Here is a 27,950-nt window from a genome sequence, read left to right as displayed (position 1 = left end):
AACATGAAAAACACTAGATAAACACTAGATAAAACATAGAAACATATATAAAAATAGAAATAAAAACATGAAAGCACTGGATAAAACAGATAGGCAAGAAATGCATTTAAAAACAAAAGAAGGCAGAGAAATTATATAAAAACTGTGCTAAAAAGGTAGGTTTTCAGTATGTTCTTAGAACGGTTGACCGACTGTGGCGCTCTAAGATGGTCGGAGAGCGTTCCAGAGTTCGGGTGCATAATGGCCTGGCGTCTCACTACTTAAGTCCATTTGGTGCACAATGCTGCCGTTGAGTTTGGTAAATGATTCATAATGTGTTATTTTTAGCTTCATTTTATGCACTTCTGTGACCCTTTATGCTTACATCTGTTTGTTAGCTGACTCTTGCAACGTTCCTTAAACGAACCATGATTGGTTGTATCAAAAGTTGAACCTGAGCCACTCCAGGCCTTGAAACGACAGCATTCCAAAGCTGGTGCTACACCGCCAGGCCCCATTACATCACCGCAGAAGGAATGAATTGGCACACTTCACTAACAAAGGAGGGGCGGAGTGGTTTCGATTCCTCCCCCCGAGAATAGCGACCTAAAGTCAAAGTTGTCATTTAGACTGGCTCAACATGCTCAATGCCAATTTTTTTTTACCGAACAAACGTAGGATAACTTTTCATCCACCCTGCAGTGCAGTAAAACAAAATCGGGGTTTTTCCTCACGCTCACTGACAAAAGCCATATATATATATATATATATATATATATATATATATATATATATATATATATATATATATATATATATACATATATATATATATATATATATATATATATATATATATATATATATATATATATATATATATATATATATATATATACATACATATATATATATGGGCAGCACGGTGGAAGAGGGGTTAGTGAGTCTGCCTCACAATACGAAGGTCCTGAGTAGTCAGGGTTCAATCCTCGGCTCGGGATCTTTCTGTGTGGAGTTTGCATGTCCTCCCCGTGAATGCGTGGGTTCCCTCCGGGTACTCCGGCTTCCTCCCACTTCCAAAGACATGCACCTGAGGATAGGTTGATTGGAAACACTAAATGTGCCCTAATGTGTGAATGTGAGTGTGAATGTTGTCTGTCTGTGTTGGCCCTGTGATGAGGTGGCGATTTGTCCAGGGTGTAGCCCGCCTTCCGCCCAATTGTAGCTGAGATAGACCCCAGCACCCCCTGCAAACCCAAAAGGCAATAAGCAGTAGAAAATGGATAGATGGATATATATATATACACACACATATACATACATAGACACATATGTATATGTATATATGTCTATATATATATATATATATATATATATATATATATATATATATATATATATAGACATATATATATATAGAGAGAGAGAGACAGACATACTTTCTCATTCAATGTGTTTTCTTTATTTCCATGACTATTTACATTGTGGATTGTCACTGAAGGCATCAAAACTATGAATGAACACATGTGGAGTTATGTACGTCACCAAAAAAGGTGGTTAAGCTAAAAACATGTTTTATATTCTAGTTTCTTCAAAATGGCCACCCTTTGCTCTGATTACTGTTTTGCACACTCTTGGCATTCTCTCGATGAGCTTCAAGAGAAAGGGTTTTCACTTCACAGGTGCCATAATTTTGATGCCTTCAGTGACAATCAACAATGTAAATAGCCATGAAAATAAAGAAAATGCATTGAAATGAGAAGGTGTGTCCAAACGTTCAGCCTGTACTGTGAATAACCTCTGTTTTAGCAATTAAAAAAAGAAATTAAATGAAAATGGCTCCCATACTTGACTTTTCAGTATGCGGCCCTTGGTGGAAAATGTTTAGACACCTTTAATCTAAAATATTAGAATCTCTCAAGATAAACATGAAATATACTTGTCAATAGTCATCATGGTGTATACTTACTTAAAAATGTAGGAAAAAAAGAGCAAAAAAGCTGAAATGTTTTAATAATTAAAAATAATATGCTTAGTCACCTATAATACAAAGCTGACACAATATCCATTTTTAGCATATTTGTTTTAATAAAAAATAAAATAAAACAATATGGCCCGTGCATACTTTCACTTTTCAGTATGCGGCCCTTAGTGGAAAACATTTCGACCTTAAACTAAAGTATCAAAAGTATCAATATTTTGATTGGAGAATCGATGCTACAGCATAAAGATCCGGTATCGGCGGAATCAATATTTCAGTATCGATCTGCACATCACTATTTAAAAGCTTGAATAAGGCACTGAAACACAAAAAGTGGTTCTGGAGAAACATTCCGGGATGTAAATGAGCACAATATGGGAAAATGAGCTACATCCACAAAGACCAATGGCAGCAGTATTCTTCTCAGTACACCACTGGCATTGAAACAGGAGTTCAAAACATTCATCACTCCCATTAAATCATACCAATTGGTTTTGTCACTGAATTCTTGAAGTTCTAATTGACTAACTCCGTTCATTAAATGTAGGTCACAAACCCATATAAGGAAATACTACGCAAATTGAAAGTTTTTTTGCAGATTGCACCAAAACTTGCAAGCGGACTTCATCCAAAGAGCAAGTAAGTATGACTAACGCATGAAGCACAAAAGGGAAAATATTGTATGACAGCCTTTGTATTTTGTCATTCTCTTTCATAGACTCTGGTGCAGACGACGTCGCCAGCTGTCATCGTCTGGGGGGAAAAGACAAGAGGAAAGAGTTCAACCAAAGTCCAACATTCAGCTTTTTGAAAGTGTCGCAATAACTTACCAGTATCAGTTCTCCATCAGCGGTCACCTCCCGGGTCCATGCGGTTTTTGGTCCCTCACCTTTCTGTAACGTCTGCACACAGCCGATCTTATTCTCTGATTCCCAAGTTGGAAAACTCTGCACAAAAGACCCAAATTAGGAAAGTTATTGAGGTTTTTGTGTAACATCAAGTGTTGCTTTGCAGTTTAAAGCAATTTTGAACATTCCTGTCAGAGGAAACTGTACATCTGGGATGTCCAAAGTCCAGCGCGGGGACTCTTTGGTGGTTTGATGCTCATAAGGTTTTACTAATTACGTATAAAATACTACACGGTCTAGCTCCAGCCTATCTTGCCGATTGTATTGTACCATATGTCCCGGCAAGAAATCTGCGTTCAAAAGACTCCGGCTTATTAGTGATTCCTAGAGCCCAAAAAAAGTCTGCGGGCTATAGAGCGTTTTCCGTTCGGGCTCCAGTACTCTGGAATGCCCTCCCGGTAACAGTTCGAGATGCTACCTCAGTAGAAGCATTTAAGTCTCACCTTAAAACTCATCTGTATACTCTAGCCTTTAAATAGACCTCCTTTTTAGACCAGTTGATCTGCCGCTTCTTTTCTTTCTCCTATGTCCCCCCCTCCCTTGTGGAGGGGGTCCGGTCCGATGACCATGGGTGAAGTACTGGCTGTCAAGAGTCGAGACCCAGGATGGACCGCTCGTCGGGACCCAGGATGGACCGCTCGCCTGTATCGATTGGGGACATCTCTACGCTGCTGATCCGCCTCCGCTTGAGATGGTCTCCTGTGGACGGGACTCTCGCTGCTGTCTTGGATCCGCTTTGAACTGAACTCTCGCGGCTGTGTTGGAGCCACTATGGATTGAACTTCCACAGTATCATGTTAGACCCGCTCGACATCCATTGCTTTCGGTCCCCTAGAGGGGGGGGGGGGGGGGTTGCCCACATCTGAGGTCCTCTCCAAGGTTTCTCATAGTCAGCATTGTCACTGGCGTCCCACTGGATGTGAATTCTCCCTGCCCACTGGGTGTGAGTTTTCCTTGCCCTTTTGTGGGTTCTTCCGAGGATGTTGTAGTCGTAATGATTTGTGCAGTCCTTTGAGACATTTGTGATTTGGGGCTATATAAATAAACATTGATTGATTGATTGATTTTTATTGGCCTGCGGCTCATTTTAAAAATGCAACTTTTAGCTATAGCCCTATATACAGTATATATTATCTGTAGAGTAAAGTTCAAATTTAAATGACGATAAAAGGAAGTCTAAGTCTATAAGTGCATGAAAGTGTGACGTAGTAAACGCAATGCATTGTGGGTCTTGCAGGCCTCTTAATGGCTAAATCACCCAGCTGAACACAAACTCGGTGTTAAAGTTGTGTTCTTTTCTTAAAGGCCTACTGAAAGTAGTCTGATAGTTTATATATCAATGATGAAATATTAACATTGCAACACATGCCAATACGGCCTTTTTAGTTTACTAAATTACAATTTTAAATTCCCCGCGGAGTTTCCTGTTGAAAACGTCGCGGAATGATGACGCGTGTTTGTGACGTTGTTGGTTGGAGCGGACATATTAGCCAGCACCACTTGCGGCTAAAAGTCTTCTCTTTTCATGGCATAATTACACAGTATTTTGGACATCTGTGTTGCTGAATCTTTTGCAATTTGTTCAATTAATAATGGTGAAGTCGAAGTAGAAAGATGGAGGTGGGAAGCTTTTAGCCTTTAGCCACACAAACACAGGGTGATTCCTTGTTTAAAATTCCCGGAGGTGAAGCTTTACTATGGATCAGAGCGGTCAAGCGAACATGGTTCCCGACCACATGTCAACCAGCAGGTTTCGGTGAGAAAATTGTGGTAAAAAGTCGCCTCTTAGCTTGCGCCGTCCATGCAACACCCCCATGGACACAACCCTCCAACTATCAGGTACTATTTAACTCACTAAAACACTAGCAACACAATAGAAATATAAGGGATTTCCCAGAATTATCCTAGTAAATGTGTCTAAAAACATCTGAATCGCTCCCAATGCAATGGTTTGTAAAACATAATTTCTGCAACATTTTGACCAAAGAAGTGAATTATATTTATATAGCGCTTTTCTCAAATGACTCAAAGCGCTTTACATTGTGAAACCCAATATCTAAGTTTAATTTTTTTAAACCAGTGTGGTTGGCACTGGGGGCAGGCGGGTAAAGTGTCTTGCCCAAGAACACAACGGAATTGAATAGGATGGCAGAAGCGGGGATTGAACCCGCAAACCCAAAGTTGCTGGCACAGCCGCTCTACCAACCGAGATATACCGCCCCAAAGGACCACCATTACATGTTATGTAGACCAAAAGGAAGTGTTTTCAATTTAGAATAATAACATAAAAATATGACTCCCTTAATGCGCCCTATAATCCGGTGCGCCTTATATATGAAAAAATATCGAAAATAGACCATTTATCTGCAATGCGGTTTATAATCTGTGGTCGGGAAAATACAATATAAAAGTTTGGCTTCAAAAATTGCGGCAGATTACTGAAATCTCTTGTCCGTTGGACGCAATCATGTGGACCAATTTCACCAATTTGACTTATTTTTCCGAGGTACAGAGCCTTCCGAATAGCATTTGGACTAGGGTGCAGTTTTTCTCAGTACAATCCCTTGATCTTTTTTATTTTGTACGTTCCTTTGTTTCTTTCTCACGCAAACCTATGCAAACCTTTCAGCATTAATGGTGCCTTCACAGATGTGTAAGTTACCCATCCCTTGGACACTGATACACCCTCATACCATCATAGATGCTGTCTTTGCGCCTAATACAATCCGGATGGTTCTTTTCCAACGTCCACAGTTTCCAAAAACTATTTGAAATGTGGACTTGTCAGACCACAGAACACTTTTCCACTTTGCATCAGTCCATCTTAGATGAGCTCCGGCTCAGCAAAGCTGGGGGCGTTTCTGTGTGTTGTTGATAAATGGCTTTCGCTTTGCATAGTAGAGTTTTAACTTACACTTACAGATGTAGCGACCAACTGTAGTTACTGACAGTGTTTTTTTGAAGTGTTCCTGAGCCCATGTGGTGATATCTTTTACACACTGATGTCGTTCTTTGATGCAGTACCGCCTGAGGGATCCAAGGTCCTAATATAGTTGCTTACATACAGTGATTTTTCCAGAGTCTCTGAATCTTTTGATGATATTACAGACCTTAGATCAGTGGTTCTCAAACTTTTTTGTCATCCCCCACTTTGGACAAGGGGGAATTTTCAACCCCCACCTGCCCCCATTACCACAACAGAACGCTAATGCCACGCTTAACATTTTCAAATTTATTGAACATCAAGTAACATTCAATTCCGGGTTTCCCATACATTCATTTATTTGTGGCGGCTCGCCACGAAAGAATTACGGCCGCCACAAATAAAAAAATTTAAAAAATTTCGGCTTTTGACTCACTCGACCGCTCATAAAAGCAATGGGACTCTGTCTGTGAATGGAGCTTGTAGTTACGTATTATATAAATATGTAAATATGATATAAATATGTATATAAATATGTACATAAAGTGTTGTAATTATATTCCAATTAGCCTGTTCACCTGTGGGATGTTCCAAATAAGTGTTTGATGAGCATTCCTCAACTTTCTCCGTCTTTTTTGCCACTTGTACCAGCTTTTTTGAAACATGTTGCAGGCATCAAATTCCAAATGAGCTAATATTTGCAAAAAATAACAACGTTTAGCAGTTCGAACGTTAAGTGTCTTGTCTTTGCAGTCTATTCAATTGAATATAGGTTGAAAAGGATTAGCAAATCATTGTATAATGTTTTTATTTATTATTTAGACAACGTGCCAACTTCACTGGTTTTGGGGTTTGCGCTATAACACAGTCCCACTAAAATTACTTCCATATGTTTTTTTTTCTTTTCTCTGTCAATGCTGGCTTTGCTGTCTGGCCTTTCACACTCTGGTATGCGTTCGACTCTGATGCTGAATGTTAAATACCGTGCAGGGGCGTCCATCCACGGTGGTCTCATTGAAAGACTGACCCACAGTGAAGGACACGTGGGTGGTGCGGACGCTGGTGGATGTTTTGATGGACAGACTCGCTTCCTGCTGGGTGATTTCCACTGCGGGACTGGATGCCGCCGCCACAGCAATTTTCCTCACAAACACGTTCACACCTGAGTACAAATGAACGAAGAAGTCAAGTCTGACAGGCAGCTTTTGCATCGGCTCATAGATTTTCCCATCTCAATCCATTTTTTTGCAGCTTGTGATTTTGGCGACCACAATGGATGTGACCGCCAAACTGCTTCAGGACAAATGATCAATTTCAATACCTATTCATCAGTGATGTGCGATACCACTGATTTTCTTTCCGATACCGAGTAAAAATCAGGCTGGTATCGGCGGTACAGATCCGTACTTTGTGCAAATAAACCTGATAAATCTGCTGAAATTTAAAATGTTGTGCAAATTGAATATGTCTCATAGCATAAAGAATGCAATACAGAGTTATTTATTTTAAACTCTCAGGTAGTGGGGCCAATAACAATATAGGCCAACTAATAAAAGAGAAAAAACAGGACACAATTTGATTATGTATTTGATTATGTGTAACATTTTGGGAAGGCTAGATTCCCAAATGTTCCCATTTTTCGGATATAAGGCGCACTTAAAATCCGTTTTTTCCTCAAAACTCGACAGTGCGCCTTATAACACGGTGCGTCTAATGTACGAAATAATTCTGGTTTCGCTTACTGACCTCAAAGCTATTTTAATTGGTACATGGTGTAATGATAAGTGTGACCAGTAGATGGGAGTCACACATAAGAGATATGTGTAGACTGCAATATGACTCAAGTAAATAACACCAACATTTTAAATGTTCCATTGAAAATATTTAACATTACACACGGTGCTCAAATATCTATCAAAATGTTTTGGTATGACTTTGGTAAGCTATAAAGCTGCACCGCTTGATGTCCTTCAACATACGATTATTATTATGGTGTGTGTGTACGAGGTAAGACATACTATCTGGCGTTTTGTTTCGCAAAATTATGCAAATGCACCTTTTCTTACATTCTGGTACCTGCTGATCTGTATTTGGGATCTTTGTAGTCCATGCGCAGTCGATAAGCTTCTTCTTTTTCTCTAACCTCTTTGTGGAGAGGGGCGTGTCCTACTCGTCCCCTGCGGGCAGGGCATGTGCAGCAGCCGGTCATGAAGCAGCAATCAGGTGAGCGGACACCTCAGCTGGGACGAGTTATCTAATCACCTGTTTCCTTTATCAGCAGCGTTGGAGACCATGAGCGGCGCAGAGAGTGTGAATGCCAGACACGAGAGAGCAAGAGGGAAATGCTCTGGCCCTGTTGGGGATTGACGCCGAAAGGCGAATATGATGATGTAGTGAGCTGATGAAAAACTGAAAAGACTCATGAACATTGAAAGTGTAAAGAAATATTAAAAGTGTTGTAAACTACTCTGCCAAAGTGTGGTGTTTCCCGTGAAGCAGCGAGAAGCCGGGACGGAGACTTCTACAGTCTTGTTATGTGACATTCATCCTCCGCTGTTGCCATTTCTAATACAAAATAGTGTAAAGTTATTACTTATATCTGTCAGTAATCTCACCATGAGAAGCATTAAAAACATACCGGTGTAGTGAGTTTACATTTTTCACCCAAGGAACTTTAGTTATTAGAGAGTTCCAGTTGGACGTTTTTTCACGGGACACGCTGTTGTTTGTTGTTTCCGAATGAGGAGATGCTGCTCTGTTTTTGATTTTAAGTAAAGTCTGAATGTCATTAAAACAGTTAGCTCCATCTTTTGACACTTCTTCCACTCCCGTCCTTGCACGCTACACCGCTACAAAAAAGATGACGTGGATAAGACGCTGCCGAAGGTGAGACACGTAAATAAAACCGCCCACAAAACGCCGCATCTTGAAGCGACTGTCAAAAAGCGGCTTGAAGATGATCTGTAAAACATCCATCCATCCATCCATCATCTTCCGCTTATCCGAGGTCGGGTCGCGGGGAAAACAGCCTAAGCAGGGAAACCCAGCCTTCCCTCTCCCCAGCCACTTCGTCTAGCTCTTCCCGGGGGATCCCAAGGCGTTCCCAGGCCAGCCGGGAGACATAGTCTTCCCAACGTGTCCTGGGTCTTCCCCGTGGCCTCCTACCGGTTGGACGTGCCCTAAACACCTCCCTAGGGAGGCGTTCGGGTGACATCCTGACCAGATGCCCGAACCACCTCATCTGGCTCCTCTCGATGTGGAGGAGCAGCGGCTTTACTTTGAGCTCCCCTAGGATGGCAGAGTTTCTCACCCTATCTCTAAGGGAGAGCCCCACCACACGGCGGAGGAAACTCATTTCGGCCGCTTGTACCCGTGATCTTATCCTTTCGGTCATGACCCAAAGCTCATGACCATAGGTGAGGATGGGAACGTAGATCGACCGGTAAATTGAGAGCGTTGCCTTCCGGCTCAGCTTCTTCTTCACCACAACGGATCGGTACGACGTCCGCATTACTGAAGACGCCGCACCGATCCGCCTGTCGATCTCACGATCCACTCTTCCCTCACTCGTGAACAAGACTCCTAGGTACTTGAACTCCTCCACTTGGGGCAGGGTCTCCTCCCCAACCCGGAGATGGCATTCCACCCTTTTCCGGGCGAGAACCATGGACACGGACTTGGAGGTGCTGATTCTCATTCCGGTCGCTTCACACTCGGCTGCGAACCGATCCAGCGAGAGCTGAAGATCCCGGTCAGATGAAGCCATCAGGACCACATCATCTGCAAAAAGCAGAGACCTAATCCTGCGGTTACCAAACCGGAACCCCTCAACGCCTTGACTGCGCCTAAAACATAATCTATGCAACATTTTGACCAAAGAACCACCATTACATGTGAAGTAGACCACAAGGAAATGTTTTCCATTTAGGAAAAAAATTCAACCTTTAATGCGCCCTATAATCCGATGCGCCTTTTATATGAAAAAAGATCGAAAATAGACCCCTCATCTGCAGTGCGCTTTATAATCCGGTGTGCCCTCTGGTCCGGTACATAATCATACTTTTTTGAGCTAACACAATCATTTACAGCAGGTCCGCAAGGCAAACTAGGGGCCATCTATTTAATGTAATGATCTCCACTACTAAATAATAACAGTATGGGATTGAACGCCTGACTTATTGTGATGCGGTACGCTTCAAATTGCTGTGTTTGGCCCACGACCCATTAGCCCATTTTCAGTTTGGCCCTTGGAGGTGAAGGTTTTGGGCACCCCTGAACTAGAAGGAGCCACAGTTTGGAACATCCATACATCCATCCATTTCCTACCGCTTATTCCCTTTTGCGGTCGCGGGGGGCGCTGGCGCCTATCTCAGCTACAATTGGGCGGAAGGCGGGGTACACCCTGGACAAGTCGCCACCTCATTGCAGGGCCAACACAGATAGACAGACAACATTCACACTCACATTCACACACTAGGGCCAATTTAGTGTTGCCAATCAACCTATCCCCAGGTGCATGTCTTTGGAAGTGGGAGGAAGCCGGAGTACCCGGAGGGAACCCACGCATTCACGGGGAGAACATGCAAACTCCACACAGGAAGATCCCGAGCCTGGATTGGAACCCAGGACTGCAGGAACTTTGTATTGTGAGGCAGTTTGGAACAGACCTGGGCAAATCAAAGCCCGGGGGCCACATGCGGCCCGTTAAGCTTTTTAATCTGGCCCGGCGGACATTCCCAAATAATTATTTTAGATCTTTAAGAATGAAACTGTAGCTTCCTTGGGTGAAAAATGTAAACTCTCTATACCTGTATGTTTTAGCGCTTTCATGGCAGATATAAGTAAGACCTGTACACTACTTTACATTAAAAATGGCAACAGCGGAGGATGAATGTCAAATAACAAGAAGATCAGAATCAGAATCATTTTTATTTGTCCGTTCCAACATGTACAAGACACATCAGAACTGAAATTACATTTTCGGCACAGTCCCGCTAAGAGCAGACATACGTTACGGGGGGGGGAACAAGACGAGACCGCCGACGGATCAGCCGGTTACAGCACTCCTTAAAAAGATAAGAAAAGGGTGACATTAGGAAAAGGGGGGGAGTAAAAAAATATCAGTCCAAGGCTAGACCCTCAGCAGAGGTCTAGTCTGAGTCCGAGGAAAAAACCTCACATAGCATGGCACACATTAAACATACATATGTCACACCAACTTGCAACAGAGGGAGGGGTGGGTTTGCGCAGGCCCGCTGTTCGCTCTGTAGCGCCGCTCAGCCATCCACAACCCCAGAGGAGATAAGCGTTGGTGAGGGTGTTGATTTAAGGGTCGGGGTCATGTGTGTGCGTAAATGCCCAATTAACTCGGGAGAGGTGGTGAGTGTTTTTGTATGGCTGAGGCCGATAAAGTTCGGCTACAGATGTTGACAAAAAGGAAGGTCAAAAGCGTCTATCTTTGAGGAGTCTTCGGGAGATTTCCTTCAGAACAGCCTGCTCCATGGCAAGGCCATTAAGGGAGTCCAAATCGTAAATAAAAAGTTGTTTTCCTTCGAGAAGACAAAATATTGACTTATTTTCTCTGTTGTCCATGCTGGATCTCTTTCAGTTCCAATTAATTATTCCTTCTCTGCAAACTTTTCCAAGATGAGATCTATTTTGCGATTCAACTCAGAAATCGCACAAGTCTGTGTTCCCACAGCCCGACCCAATCCTTCATTGCGTTGAACAGCCGTTGGGCTCCTAGAGTGGCTGCCATCGTCTTCCGAATTTGTCGATACAAGAGACCAATGCCCAGCCCAATCAGCAAGTGCCCCGTGATCACAGCTCCAAATAGGTAGATGTCTTCGACGTCCTCAATGGAAAGAGCTGAGACGCACATGATCCTCCATGAGTTCCAGGAGTCCCGCACGTAACCCGCAGCGATGCTTCCATCAGGGCAGCCAGGCTCCCCTGAACCTCTTTTTCTTTTCGAAAAGTCTGTGTCAATAGCGTCAAGAGTCCAGCTGATCATATTCATATTGAAATTTGGTTTAGAGGACAGCGCAAAGAAGGAGGCTTTTAAAAAGTTCAGACAAGGACAAAGACAAAGACAAAGAGAGCAAGCAGGGAAGGAGGGAACGGAGAATGCGACCGCCCTCACCAGAGGCTAGGATGAAAAGATAGAGAAAAAGAAGACGCTTATCAACTACGGGGTCGACACAGACTACAAAGGCGGAAGTGCGCAATTTTTCAGGACTCATGCAGATCCCAAATACAGATCAGCAGATACCAGAAGGTAAGAAAAGTTGCTTTTGCATAATATTGTGAAACAAAACAGCAGATAATGTCTTATCCTATTCACACACCATAACAATACTCGTATGTTGAAGCATGTTGGAATCTGCGCTTTTGCATGATCTACTAATTACTTCGTCATCTAAGTCACAGCAGCTCAGACGAGGCACCAAGCAGTGTGGGTGGGGAGCGTTTCCACAGATTGTTTGCCAGACCGGCCAGCCTGAAATGCGGGTGCCAGGGACAGACGCGGAAGGAGATTTTTACAAGAAAGTTCTAAAGCATGGGTGTCAAACTCTGGCCTGCGGGCCAAATTTGGCCCGCCGTTTAATTTCATTTGGCCCTTGAGGCAATATCAAATTAACATTAGGGTTGGCCCGCCGGTAACACCACATTCACCGCTAATACTCATACTTGCCAACCCTCCCGATTTTCCCGGGAGACTCCCGATGTTTAGTGCCCTTCCCGAAAATCTCCCTGGGCAATCATTCTCCCGATTTCCACCCGGACAACAATATTGGGAGCGTGCCTTAATGGCACTGTCCTCTACAACATGCCGTCACGTCCTCTTTTTCTCCATATAAACAGCGTGCTGGCCAAGTCACATAATATATGCGGCTTTCACACACACATACTTGGTCAACAGCCATACAGGTCGTATAAACAACTTTAACATTGTTACAAATATGCGCCACACTGTGAACCCACACCAAACAAGAATGACAAAACACATTTCGGGAGAACACCCGCACTTTAACACAACATAAACACAACAGAACAAATACCCAGAACCCCTTGCAGCACTAACTCTTTCGGAATGCTACAATATACACCCCCCCACCACCAAACCCCGTGCACCTAATTCTTATTTTATTTTTGAATTTATTAGCCTGTGGAAAAAGTTAATGTTGATATTTACCTCAGAAGGCCGCAAATAGAAAAGAGGCATTCATTTGTTTAATTACATTTTATTTAATATACCACTGATGTTTTTTCGTTTGTTTTTTGAAAGTTGATTTTGCACTATCACGTTATATAAGTTCTGCCCGTTCCATGGGAGGAAGCCCGAGTACCCGGAGGGAACCCACGCAGTCACAGGGAGAACATGCAAACTCCACACAGAAAGATCCCGAGCCCGGGATTGAACCGAGGATTACTCAGGACCTTCGTATTGTGAGGCAGATGCACTAAGCCCTGTTTCACCGTGCTGCCCTATTTAAGACTTGCTTGTTCAATATTCATTGCAAAACTTGTTTGGGTCCCTATTAAAAGGTTAATTTGTTCAACCTTGGCCCGCGGCTTTGTTCAGTTTTAAATTTTGGCCCACTCTGTATTGAGTTTGACACCCCTGTTCTAAAGCTTGGTGATGTATCAGATATATCAGATTGTCGGTGGGTTTATTTTTTTATCCTTCGCGTTAATAAAAAGGTATATGTGTTGAAAAATCCTAAAATCACTTTTAAGGTTGTATTTTTTCTCTAAAATTGTCTTTCTGAAAGTTATAAGAAGCAAAGTCAAAAAATAAATGCATCTATTTAAACAAGTGAAGACAAAGTCTTTTATTTTATTATATTTTCTTGGATTTTCAAATTCTATTTGAGTTTTGTCTCTCTTAGAATTAAAAATGTCGAGCAAAGCAAGACCAGTGTTACGTTGAGGACGCATCTTGGATGCGCCAGGAGTTTCACCTCTCGATGCTAAGGACTGGAGCAGGCAGGAATGGAGGTAGGAGCAAGTTTTTAATTTCAATAACCAAAGTAACGCTTGTACAAACGGAAAGAAAAGGTGTGCCAACGCACGGAAAGCTTAATGCTAAGACTAGCAACAGGCAGAGTTCAAAGTCCCAGGTACAGAAACGCGAGCCGAGCGCGCGGAGGGTAAGCTAAGAATTAGCAGGCTGAATGCAAAATAAACAACGCAACTGTTGCATAGAGCAAACGAACCGACCAGGAGGAACTAAGGTAGCAGGTGGTCTTAAATACAACACAAATAATTCAAAACAGGTGTGCGTAGTGAGTCCGTGCAGGAGGCGTAATTAGGTTGCCATGGTGACAATACAAAACAAGGAAGTGTAGCAACGGGATCGGCAGAGTCCAAAACATGATCAAAACATAGGACAATACAAAAAAGGACATAACATGCTAGAGATGTGTGATCCGGAAGCCGGATCACAACAACCAGCTTGCTATTAGATAAATAAAATTCAAAAAATAGAGGCAGCTCACTGGTAAGTGCTGCTATTTGAGCTATTTTTAGAACAGGCCAGCGGGCGACTCATCTGGTCCTTACGGGCTACCTGGTGCCCGCGGGCACCGCGTTGGTGACCCCTGCTGTAGGGGCTCTGTAAGATCCCATGCACTCAGTAGTCGCCACACATTTTTTTTATGAAGTACTCTATTTTGTAATTTACAGCACAAAACACATAGAACTTTCCATGAAAAGCCTTTACAACAGAAGGTCAATCCAAGTTTCTGCAGCTCGGATGATTAAGAAAAGAGGATGCACATGCACTGCATTAGCTTTGGGTCGGGGAGACCCCGGGCTATGCAGGAAAGTCTGGCTTATCGCTGCTGGGGCCCATGTCGAGACTTAGTTCCGTTTACACTGGCTCTAATTACATCCGCATGAGGAGTACCCTGCTGCAGATGAGTCGAATTCAGCCTTCCTTCACAGCTTGTTTGTCTTCTGATTTTTAATGAATGCCACTGGTTGTCCCCCTTCTGACCTTCCTTGTGCTGCTCCAACCCCACAAGCATGAGACCAAGACATGTTTGCGAGATGCTTGCAATCATGAGAAGAACGTTGTCAACGCCAAATGCAGTGCAAGTTATGCAAACTCAGCAAAAAAAAAAAAAAAAATGAAAATAGAGCAGGGATATCGAACTAGTTTTCATTGAGGGCCACATGGCAGTTACGGCTGCCATCAGAGCAAATAATGTATGAATTTGCCTCTGGATTTCATTACGCAGAAGTCCCGGTGCCTCGGTGGGTTGACATGGTAAAACCCTAGATGAAAAAATCCTGGCTTATAAGGGAAGAAGGCACACAGGGTGAGGACTTGACTATGTCAAGTGGAAAATAATGTTTATTATTTTTACGCAATTTGCACTACAGAATGGTAGTGGCATAACCTGAATGTTTTCCAGCAACAGTGAACTGTGGTGGGTTTACTTTCACGCTTTGGTGCCGGCTCACTCCTGGGCCCAGACCTTTAAAGCAGGGGTGTCAAACTCAAATTCAGAGTGGGCCAAAATTTTAAACGGAACAAAGCCGCGGGCCAAGGTTGAACGAATTAACCTTTTAATAGGGACCCAAACAAGTTTTGCATTCAATATTGAACAAGCAAGGCTTATATAACTTTAGTGACATGCAAAATCCAGTTTCAAATAATAATAATAATAATTAAAAAAATATCAATGGCATATCAAATAAAATTTAAATAAAAAATGTATGCCTTTTTTTCTATTTGCAATCTCCTGAAGTAAATATCAATTTTTTTCCACAGGCTGAATAATACATTTGAAAATAAAATAACAATAATGAATGAAGCAAACATTCAAGCCTTGAAGTAGCAAGAGAAAATGCATGAATAAAACGTTAATTATTGGTCAGTTTGCTGGAAGTTTCCCAGAAGAGTTGGTGCTGCAAGGGTTTCTGGATATTTGTTCTATTGTGTTACGGTGCGGCTGTTCACCTGCAATGTGTTTGTCATTCTTGTTTGGTGTGGGTTCACAGTGTGGTGCATATTTGTAACAGTGCTAAAGTGTGACCTGTATGGCTGTTGACCAAGTATGCATTGTATACACTTGTGCGTGTGTGTGTGTGTTTGTGCAAAAGCCACAAATATTATGTGACACGCTGTTAGTATGGAGGAAAAGCGCACGTGACGACAGGTTGTAAAGAACGCTAAAGGCAATGCCTTAAATGCACGCCCCCAATATAGTTGTCCAGGTGGAAATCGGTAGAAATTCGGGAGAATGGTTGCCCCGGGAGATTTTTTAGGAGGGGCACTGAACTTCGGGAGTCCACCAGGAAAATTATGAGGGTTGGCAAGTATGAGTATTAGCGGTGAATGCGGTGTTACAGCGGCACGGACGCTGTATAACACCGGCGGGCCAGCCTTAATGCTAAATTGATATTGCCTCAAGGGTCAAATTAAATTACACGGCGGGCCACATTTGGCCCGCTGGCCAGAGTTTGACACCCATGATTTAAACCTTTCATCATCACCAAGAAGTTACTGCTCACCTCGACCTCACTTCCTTCGACACTGACAAGGATTTAAAGAAGAAAAGATTGGGGGCACATCACGTATTTACATCTGAGGGGTCCACAACTTAAGAGTTAATGCGTGAAATCGGTGTTGGAATTATTCGTGCATCGGTGAGTAACATATTTGATTGACATAGGCTGCTGTGATCGTGACGATAATGAAAAAAGGGAAACGTTTGTTTGCAGTTGATTTCCTTCTGCAAATATGAGTATCATCTACAATTCATGTCTGCAGTTGGGAAGTTTATATTTTGTCTCAATATTTAGCTATAAATGTCCCTGTTGTTTAGCAATATTCGCTAGAAATATCAAAATTCAGTATAAAGTACAGGGCAAAAGTTTGGACACAGCCTCTCATTCAATCAATCAATCAATCAATGTATTTTATTTCGGCAATCTTCACATAAAACAAAGAACAACAACAAGAAAAAAAAACAAAAAAAAACACTCATTTGAGCAATGATTGAGCCGAAAGGGTGTAGGTTGAAGCAACGCTTATATAAACCTACCCCATCACAACAAGAACAAGGTTCAAAATATATAAAATCTAAAACATGCTTCACTTATATTACTTTTTTTTTTTTAACAATATATAAGCAACATATATGTAGCACACGTCTCATATACACAGTTTAACATTTAAATCAAACATATACATTTGTACACATATATATATATATATATATATATATATACTATATATATATATATTATATATACACAATTAATTTAAATTCCATATAAAGTGGTAATATATACATTTTAATATAACCTATATGTATAATTATGAAATCATAAATTGTATTTATATACATATATATTATTGTCTTTCTAAAACAATGCGTTTTCTCTATTTTTATGACTATTGACATTGTAGATTGTCACTGAAGGCATCAAAACTATGAATGGAGACATGTGGAGTTATGTACTTAACAAAAAAAGGTGAAATAACTTAATACATGTTTTATATTCTAGTTTCTTCAAAATAGCCACCCTTTGCTCTGATTACTGCTTTGCACACTCTTGGCATTCTCTCAATGAGCTTCAAGAGATAATCACCTGAAATGCCAAGAGTGTGCAAAGCCGTAATCAGTACTGTATCTACTGTATCTGGTTGAACCTACGAGAGATGTATTCATCTAGTATATTAATACTATTAAGGATTTTTTCTCGATGCTAACGAATATCACCAAAGCTGCTGTAATGTGTAGAATTAAGTTCTTGGCTTTCTTGCACAACAACAACAACTGAGCTTTTAGTTTGTTTTGAAAATCAACAGTAAAAGGACGGTGGGTCGGACCAACAATCTCAATACTTATTACAAGGACTTACAATGGCGTTAGTTAATGTACACAACCAGGTCTTTATAGTTATATTTAGTCATAGCAACCGCAAAAGAACACAATCTATTGTGCTTTCTTTATGTTTAGTTCTGCTCTCAAACACCACTAATATAGTAGAGAATAAACTTGATTGCAACACAGAAAGTGTCTCAAACAAAACAAATAACAAACATTTTACAAAGTGATCACTGCAGACACAGTCATAGTCCGATTGTATTCCACAAGAAGATGAAACTGATATCTATAAAAGCCATTTCCTTTGACACACTTTTGTTTTTTCCCTGACTTTATTAGCTTTTTTTTTTTTGAGACTCGAAGAAAGCTCCTTCCCATCCCTTTATTGGAAGGATTGGAACACCCAAGAACAGAACAGCATTACGGAATTTTTTTGCTCAAACTATACACTCAGTCTAACTTGCTTTAAAATTTTAATTTTGTTTGGATGAATTTTAACTCATTCATGTTTTGCTACCGAGCAATACTGTGGAGGACAACGGTCTGCTATTTTTCCACTCCATGCCTTAATCGCAATATAGTTTAGGAACTGTAGTGTAGACAACAACATACGTACATAAATAAAAAAGTTTGACTCCTGTGCACATACTTGCTGACCCTCCCGGATTTTCCGGGAGACTCCCGAAATTCAGCGCCTCTCCCGAAAACCTCCCGGGACAAATTTTCTCCCTAAAATCTCCCGAAATTCAGGCGGAGCTGGAGGCCACGCCCCCTCCAGTTCCATGCGGACCTGAGTCACGTGTATGAAGAGCGTGTCTGCCCAATGACGTTATAACAGTAAAATGATCGAGGACGAGTTCTTGGTTTCTTATGTGGGTTTATGGTTGGGCAGCTTCATTAACGTCCTCCCAGCGCGACAACAACACACAACAACAGCAGTCCGTTTTCGTCTACCGTAAAGCAGTTTGTCTGCCATAAACAGCAAAGTTGTGACACTCTTGAACAGGACAATACTGCCATCTACTTTTCATGCATATGGTTAGAAAAACAAGGATGGACAATTCAAACCTTAACTCAACAATGAGTAGATGAGTGTTATGTGTGTGTAAATGTGTAAATATATGAACACTGAAATCTAAGTATTTCTTTTATACATATATATATATATATATATATATATATATATATATATATATATATATGTATATATATATATATATATATATATATATATATATATATATATATATATATATATATATATATATATATATATATATATATATATCGAATTCACTGAAAGTCAAGTATTTTTTATATATATATATATATAGGTAAATATAGCTAGAATTCAATGAAAGTCAAGTATTTCTTATATATATATATATATATGAAATAATTGACTTGGTGAATCTAACGGTAAATATAGAATAGAATAGAATGTACTTTATTGATCCCTGGGGAAGATTCAGCACCACAGTTCGCTCACAATAAACAATGATAATAATAAATAATATAATATAAAATATATTAAATATATAATATATGAATAATATGAATATACTTCTCCCCTCCTAACCACGCCCCCAACCACGCCCCGCCCAACCCCCAACTTCTGAAATCGGAGTTCTCAAGGTTGGCAAGTATGCCTGTGCATGGAATTCATATTTCAAAAGTAGCAGAATTAAGTAATAGCAAAACAGAAGTGATAAGTTGTAATATTAATAACACAAAAGTAATAGTTTTTATTTTAGTTTTCCTGTTGGATTTAAATGACCCATCTCGGGCCCAGAGAAGCCGGCGGGGTTTCTGGATGTTGTTGATAAATGGCTTTCGCTTTGCATAGTAGAGCTTTAACTTGCACTGACAGATATAGCGACGAACTGTATTCAGTGACAGTGGTTTTTTTTTAATATTCCTGAGCCCATGTGGTGATATCCTTTAGAGACTGACGTCGATTTTTGATACAGTGCCGTCTGAGGGATCGAAGGTCACAGTCATTCAATGTTGGTTTCCGGCCATGCCGCTTACGTGGAGTGATTTCTCCAGATTCTCTGAACCTTTTGATGATATTATGGACCGTAGATGTTGAAATCCCTAAATTTCTTGCAATTGCACTTTGAGAAACGTTGTTCTTAAACTGTTTGACTATTTGCTCACGCAGTTGTGGACAAAGGGGTGTACCTCGCCCCATCTTTTCTTGTGAAAGACTTAGCATTTTTGGGGAAGCTGTCATGGCACCCACCTGTTCCCAATTAGCCTGCACACCTGTGGGATGTTCCAAATAAGTGTTTGATGAGCATTCCTCAACTTTATCAGTATTTATTGCCACCTTTCCCAACTTCTTTGTCACGTGTTGCTGGCATCAAATTCCAAAGTTAATGATAATTTGCAAAAAAAAAGTGTTTATCATTTTGAACATCAAATGTCTTTGTAGCATATTCAATTGAATATGGGTTGAAAATGATTTGCAAATCATTGTATTCCGTTTTTATTTACATCTAACACAGAAACTCAGCTCCTGAATATTTACTGAGTGTTGTTAATAGGAAAGGTCGTGTAACACAATGGTAAAAATGCCCCTGTGCACACTTTTTTGCAATGTGTTGCTGCCATTGAATACCAAGTTAATGATTATTTGCAAAAAAAAATAAGTTTCTTAGTTCGAACATTAAATATCTTGGTTTTGTAGTCTATTCAATTGAATATAAGTTGAAAAGGATTTGCAAATCATTGTATTCTGTTTTATTTACCAATTACACAATGTGCCAACTTCACTGGTTTTGCGTTTTGTCCATTAAATAATTGAACATAAATCCTCAGTTTTATTTGGCGTTGTTACATTAAGAAAAAAAGTGTGTGTGAGTGGGGAGGGGGGTCTTTATGACTATGAATCTGAGAGGGGGACATTTCCCCCCTTCATCCAGTGCTATCTGCGCTAAAATTGTTGTATGGCCCACTTTCTTATGATTGGGTTTTTGACCAACTGTAACGGTCAGGTTCGCCCCAGTTTTCCTTTGCTGTCTCAACACATGGATAAAGAAGGTGAGAAACACTATTGAACTAAAAAAAAAAAAAAGAGGTGATAGCAAAGTATAAAAGTGGTGTCTTTGCAGCTCTCCCCTCCCTTCCTCCCATGCCACTCATCGTCTCAATGAAGCTTATAGTGATGTTCACTCGACATTTAGATTAATTTTGCATTATTTTCTGCATGCAAAATATGTTTTGTGTTCATTTACATTATTTCCAATGGGGGAAAATGATGTTTTTTGTAATATTTGATCTTCATTTGACCTTCTGGAACAAGTTACAACCCAAAGAAAATCCCCCATTTTCTTGCACCGTTGAGTCACAAAAAGGCAACAACTTTGAATCGATATATGTCCAGAGTGTAGGTAACTTGTCTGCACTGACTGTTTCACTATGTAGAATTGCTTTGAGTCACTAGAGAAAAGCGCTATATAAATATAATTCACATTAATTCACAATCCTAATCACACTAAAAGTGACCTACTGAAGTTGCATTGTTATTATCACACTTTGATGACACTTACTAACATGTAAAAACTCATCCAAATATTATTTTTTAAACCAGTTTGCGACTCACCCAGCGCTTTCAGAAGGTCCTCAAAGTTTTCCGATGACTTCATTTTCCACTTTCCAGAGAAGTCAGGGATTTTGGTCTCCATCTCGTTGGCCCGTTTCTGCACAAGATCTTTGTTGTGTGGTAGGACTGGGAAGTTTACCCCTCCTCTCTTTCCTCTGGGCTTCTTTTCATTGGCTGGGTGTTAAACTGTTTCAGCCAATCCAAGCCAGTCCAGGCTGGACCCCTCCATCAGTGAGGTGAGACATTTGGATACCAGATGGGAAAGTTAAAAAAAACACACACACACACAAAAAAAAACTCAATGTGTTGCGACATGAAATACAAGTGCTAACTGACACTAGATGGTGCTATAATACTAGTCCCAAAAATGTAAACAAACCATTAAGAGACTACTGACTAAATCAGGGGTCAACAACCCAAAATGTTGAAAGAGCCATAATGGACCAAAAATACAAAAAACTAATCTTTCTGGAGCTGCAAAAAATTAAAAGCCATATATAAGTTTTATCAACCTATCCCCAGGGGCATGTCTTTGGAGGCAACACTAAAATTGGCCCTAGTGTGTGAATGTGAGTGTGAATGTTGTCTGTCTATCTGTGTTGGCCCTGCGATGAGGTGGCGACTTGTCCAGGGTGTACCCCGCCTTCCGATTGTAGCTGAGATATGCGCCAGCGCCCCCCGCGACCCCGAAAGGGAATAAGCGGTAGAAAATAGATGGATGGATAAGTTTTATAATGAAGGCAACACAAGACGTAATTGTCTATATTAGCAATAATAGCCCACTATCAAAATGACTCTAAAAGTATCACATAAGTGTTACAAAGAAGACAACATATGATGTAAGTGTCTATATTAGCTATAATAGTCTACTATCAAAATGACTTTAAAAGTATTATATAAGTGTTATAATGAAGACAACGCATGATGTAAGTGTCTATATTAGCTGTAATAGCCTACTATCAAAATGACTTTAAATGTCTTATATAAGTATTAAATTGAAGGCAACACATGATGTAATTGTTTATATTAGCTATAATAGCCTACTATCAAAATGACTTTAAAAGTCTTATATACAGTAAGTGTTATAATGAAGACAACACATGATGTAATTGTTTATATTAGCTATAATAGCCTACTATCAAAATGACTTTAAAGTCTTATATACAGTAAGTGTTATAATGAAGACAACACATGATGTAAGTGTCTATATTAGCTATAACAGCCAACTATCAAAATTACTATAAAAAATTATATAGGTGTTATAAAGAAGACAACACATGATGTAGGTGTCTATATTAGCTATAATAGCCTACTATCCAAAATACTTTAAAAGTCTTATAAAAGTGTTATAATGAAGACAACACATGATGTAAGTGTCTATATTAGCTATAATAGCCAACTATCAAAATTACTTTGAAAATATTATATATATATATATATATATATATAACTCCTCTCTGAGCTGCTACCTTACCGTGGTAGAGGAGTTTGCGTGTCCCAATGATCCTAGGAGCTATGTTGTCTGGGGGTTTTCATGCCCCCTGGTAGGGTCTCCCAAGACAAACAGGTCCTAGGTGAGTGATCAGACAAAGAGCAGCTCAAAGACTTCTATGGAATTACAACGAAATGAACCCAGATTTCCCTCGCCCGGACGTGGGTCACCGGGGCCCCACTCTGGAGCCAGGCCCGGAGGTGGGGCACGATGGCGAGCGCCTGGTGGTCGGGCCTGTTCCCATGGGGCCCGGCCGGGCACAGCCCGAAGAGGCAACGTGGGTCATCCCTCCAATGGGCTCACCACTCATAGGAGGGGCCATGGAGGTCGGGTGCATTGTGAGCTGGGCGGCAGCCGAAGGCAGAGCACTTGGCGGTCCGATCCTCGGCTACAGAAGCTAGCTCTTGGGACGTGGAACGTCACCTCACTGGGGGGGAAGGAGCCTGAGCTAGTGCGCGAGGTAGAGAAGTTCCGGCTGGATATAGTCGGACTCACCTCGACGCACAGCAAGGGCTCTGGAACCAGTTCTCTCGAGAGGGACTGGACCCTCTTCCACTCTGGCGTTGCCGGCAGTGAGAGGCAACGGGCTGGGGTGGCAATTCTGGTTGCCCCCCGGCTCAAAGCCTGTACGTTTGAGTTCAACCCAGTGGACGAGAGGGTAGCTTCCCTTCGCCTTCGGGTGGGGGGACGGGTCCTGACTGTTGTTTGTGCTTACGCACCAAACAGCAGTTCAGAATACCCACCCTTTTTGGGTACACTCGAGGGAGTACTGGAAAGTGCTCCTCCGGGTGATTCCCTTGTCCTACTGGGAGACTTCAACGCTCATGTTGGCAACGACAGTGAAACCTGGAGAGGCGTGATTGGGAAGAATGGTCGCCCGGATCTAAACCCGAGTGGTGTTTTGTTATTGGACTTTTGTGCTCGTCACAGTTTGTCGATAACAAACACCATGTTCAAACATAAGGGTGTCCATATGTGCACTTGGCACCAGGACACCCTAGGCCGCAGTTCCATGATCGACTTTGTAGTTGTGTCATCGGATTTGCGGCCTTATGTTTTGGACACTCGGGTGAAGAGAGGGGCGGAGCTTTCTACCGATCACCACCTGGTGGTGAGTTGGCTGCGATGGTGGGGGAGGATGCCGGACAGACCTGGCAGGCCCAAGCGCATTGTGAGGGTCTGCTGGGAACGTCTGGCAGAGTCTCCTGTCAGAGAGAGTTTCAATTCACACCTCCGGGAGAACTTTGAACATGTCACGAGGGAGGTGCGGGACATTGAGTCCGAGTGGACCATGTTCCGAACCTCTATTGTCGAGGCGGCTGATTGGAGCTGTGGCCGCAAGGTTGTTGGTGCCTGTCGTGGCGGTAATTCCAGAACCCGTTGGTGGACACCAGCAGTGAGGGATGCCGTCAAGCTGAAGAAGGAGTCCTATCGGGTTCTTTTGGCTCATAGGACTCCGGAGGCAGTGGACGGGTACCGACGGGCCAAGCGGTGTGCAGCTTTAGCGGTCGCGGAGGCAAAAACTCGGACATGGGAAGAGTTCGGGGAAGCCATGGAAAACGACTTCCGGGCGGCTTCGAAGCGATTCTGGACCACCATACGGCGCCTCAGGAAGGGGAAGCAGTGCACTATCAACACCGTGTATGGTGCGGATGGTGTTCTGCTGACTTCGACTGCGGATGTTGTGGATCGGTGGAGGGAATACTTCGAAGACCTCCTCAATCCCACCAACACGTCTTTCTTTGAGGAAGCGGTGCCTGGGGAATCTGTAGTGGACTCTCCTATTTCTGGGGATGAGGTCGCTGAGGTAGTTAAAAAGCTCCTCGGCGGCAAGGCCCCGGGGGTGGATGAGATCCGCCCGGAGTTCCTTAAGGCTCTGGATGCTGTGGGGCTGTCTTGGTTGACAAGACTCTGCAGCATCGCGTGGACATCGGGGGCGGTACATCTGGATTGGCAGACCGGGGTGGTGGTCCCTCTCTTTAAGAAGGGGGACCGGAGGGTGTGTTCCAACTATCGTGGGATCACACTCCTCAGCCTTCCCGGTAAGGTTTATTAAGGTGTACTGGAGAGGAGGCTTCGCCGGATAGTCGAACCTCGGATTCAGGAGGAACAGTGTGGTTTTCGTCCTGGTCGTGGAACTGTGGACCAGCTCTATACTCTCGGCAGGGTTCTTGAGGGTGCATGGGAGTTTGCCCAACCAGTCTACATGTGCTTTGTGGACTTGGAGAAGGCATTCGACCGTGTCCCCCGGGAAGTCCTGTGGGGAGTGCTCAGAGAGTATGGGGTATCGGAATGTCTTATTGTGGCAGTCCGCTCCCTGTATGATCAGTGTCAGAGCTTGGTCCGCATTGCTGGCAGTAAGTCGGACACGTTTCCAGTGAAGGTTGGACTCCGCCAAGGCTGTCCTTTGTCACCGATTCTGTTCATAACTTTTATGGACAGAATTTCTAGGCGCAGTCAAGGCGTTGAGGGGTTCCGGTTTGGTGGCCACGGGATTAGGTCTCTGCTTTTTGCAGATGATGTAGTCCTGATGGCTTCATCTGGCCGGGATCTTCAGCTCTCACTGGATCGGTTCGCAGCCGAGTGTGAAGCGACCGGAATGAGAATCAGCACCTCCAAGTCCGAGTCCATGGTTCTCGCCCGGAAAAGGGTGGAGTGCCATCTCCGGGTTGGGGAGGAGACCCTGCCCCAAGTGGAGGAGTTCAAGTACCTAGGAGTCTTGTTCACGAGTGGGGGAAGAGTGGATCGTGAGATCGACAGGCGGATCGGTGCGGCGTCTTCAGTAATGCGGACGTTGTATCGATCCGTTGTGGTGAAGAAGGAGCTGAGCCGGAAGGCAAAGCTCTCAATTTACCGGTCGATCTACGTTCCCATCCTCACCTATGGTCATGAGCTTTGGGTCATGACCGAAAGGATAAGATCACGGGTACAAGCGGCCGAAATGAGTTTCCTCCGCCGGGTGGCGGGGCTCTCCCTTAGAGATAGGGTGAGAAGCTCTGCCATCCGGGAGGAGCTCAACGTAAAGCCGCTGCTCCTCCACATCGAGAGGAGCCAGATGAGGTGGTTCGGGCATCTGGTCAGGATGCCACCCGAACGCCTCCCTAGGGATGTGTTTAGGGCACGTCCAGCTGGTAGGAGGCCACGGGGAAGACCCAGGACACGTTGGAAAGACTATGTCTCCCGGCTGGCCTGGGAACGCCTCGGGATCCCCCGGGAAGAGCTAGACGAAGTGGCTGGAGATAGGGAAGTCTGGGCTTCCCTGCTTAGGCTGCTGCCCCCGCGACCCGACCTCGGATAAGCGGAAGATGATGGATGGATGGAATATTATATAAGTGTTATAAAGAAGACAACACATGATGTAAGTGTCTATATTAGCTATAATAGCCTACTATCAAAATTACTTTAAAACTCTTATATAAGTGTTAAAATGAAGGCAACGCATGGTGTAAGTGTCTATATTAGCTGTAAAAGCCTACTATCAAATTTACTTCAAAATTCCTATATAAGTGTTCTAATGAAGACAACACATGATGTAATTGTTTATATTAGCTATAATAGCCTACTATCAAAATGACTTTAAAAGACTTATATACAGTAAGTGTTATAATGAAGACAACACATGATGTAAGTGTCTATATTAGCTATAACAGCCAACTATCAAAATTACTTCAAAATTCATATATAAGTTTTCTAATGAAGACAACACATGATGTAATTGTTTATATTAGCTATAATAGCCTACTATCAAAATTACTTTAAAAGTCTTATATACACTAAGTGTTATAATCAAGACAACACATGATGTAATTGTTTATATTAGCTATCATAGCCTTCTATCAAAATGACTTTAAAAGTCTTATATACAGTAAGTGTTATAATGAAGACAACACATGATGTAAGTGTCTATATTAGCTACAATAGCCAACTATCAAAATGACTTTAAATTCTTATATACAGTAAGTGTTATAATGAAGACAACACATGATGTAAGTGTCCATATTAGCTATAAGAGCCAACTATCAAAATTACTATAAAAAATTATAAAGGTGTTATAAAGAAGACAACACATGATGTAGGTGTCTATATTAGCTATAATAGCCTACTATCCGAAATACTTTAAAAGTCTTATAAAAGTGTTATAATGAAGACAACACATGGTGTAAGTGTTTATATTAGCTATAATAGCCAACTATCAAAATTACTTTAAAAATATCATATAAGTGTTATAAAGAAGACAACACATGATGTAAGTGTCTATATTAGCTATAATAGCCAACTATCAAAATTACTTTAAAAATATTATATAAGTGTTATAAAGAAGACAACACATGATGTAAGTGTCTATATTTGCTATAATAGCCTACTATCAAAATGACTTTAAAAGTCTTATATAAGTGTTAAAATGAAGGCAACGCATGGTGTAAGTGTCTATATTAGCTGTAAAAGCCTACTATCAAATTTACTTCAAAATTCTTATATAAGTGTTCTAATGAAGACAACCCATGATGTAATTGTTTATATTAGCTATAATAGCCTACTATCAAAATGACTTTAAAAGTCTTATATACAGTAAGTGTTATAATGAAGACAACACATGATGTAAGTGTCTATATTAGCTATAATAGCCAACTATCAAAATTACTTTAAAAAAATTATATGTGTTATAAAGAAAACAACACATGATGTAGGTGTCTATATTAGCTATAATAGCCTACTATCCAAAATACTTTAAAAGTCTTATAAAAGTGTTATAATTATTCCTCCTCTCCTTAAAAGACCTAACCTCGATCCTGGCCTCATGGTAAACTACCGACCGGTGTCTCACCTCCCTTTTATTTCGAAAATCCTTGAAAAAATTGTTGCAGATCAGTTAAATGAACACTTAACGTCTAACAAACTATGTGAAACCTTTCAATCCGGTTTCAGGGCAAATCACTCGACTGAGACAGCCCTCGCAAAATTGACTAATGATCTATTGCTAACGATGGACCCTGATGCGTCATCTATGTTGCTGCTCCTCGATCTTAGCGCTGCTTTCGATACCGTCGATCATAATATTTTATTAGAGCGTATCAAAACACGAATTGGTATGTAAGACTCAGCCCTGTCTTGGTTTAACTCTTATCTTACTGATAGGATGCAGTGCGTCTCCCATAACAATGTGACCTCGGACTATGTTAAGGTAATGTGTGGAGTTCCCCAGGGTTCGGTCCT

General features: G+C 41.8%; 1 protein-coding gene across 1 annotated transcript; it reads right to left on the bottom strand.

The window, feature by feature from the left end:
* Positions 1–2,047: 2,047 nt before the first annotated feature.
* On the bottom strand, positions 2,048–21,432 carry crabp2b (cellular retinoic acid binding protein 2, b). The gene is made up of 4 exons (XM_061881456.1): positions 21,245–21,432; positions 6,775–6,953; positions 2,791–2,907; positions 2,048–2,713 (listed from the first exon to the last, which is right to left on the bottom strand). Exons 1-4 carry the CDS (start codon positions 21,324–21,326, stop codon positions 2,663–2,665), a joined length of 429 nt encoding a protein of 142 aa, XP_061737440.1. The 5' UTR covers positions 21,327–21,432; the 3' UTR covers positions 2,048–2,662.
* Positions 21,433–27,950: the final 6,518 nt, after the last annotated feature.

The sequence above is a fragment of the Nerophis ophidion genome, linkage group LG21 (assembly GCF_033978795.1).
Source record: "Nerophis ophidion isolate RoL-2023_Sa linkage group LG21, RoL_Noph_v1.0, whole genome shotgun sequence".
NCBI lineage: Eukaryota > Metazoa > Chordata > Actinopteri > Syngnathiformes > Syngnathidae > Nerophis > Nerophis ophidion.
The sequence above is the reverse complement of the archived record's forward strand: the minus strand, read 5'-3'. Positions and strand labels throughout refer to the sequence as shown.

Bases quoted from the DNA above. Each gene is read 5' to 3' on its own strand.
- crabp2b (XM_061881456.1), bottom strand. From the start codon at position 21,326: ATGGAGACCAAAATCCCTGACTTCTCTGGAAAGTGGAAAATGAAGTCA. The intron at 2,908-6,774 runs GTATTTAACATT...TCTTTTGTGCAG, and splicing joins TGGATGGACGCCCCTGCACG to AGTTTTCCAACTTGGGAATC. The intron at 2,714-2,790 runs GTAAGTTATTGC...TTTTCCCCCCAG, and splicing joins CTGATGGAGAACTGATACTG to ACGATGACAGCTGGCGACGT.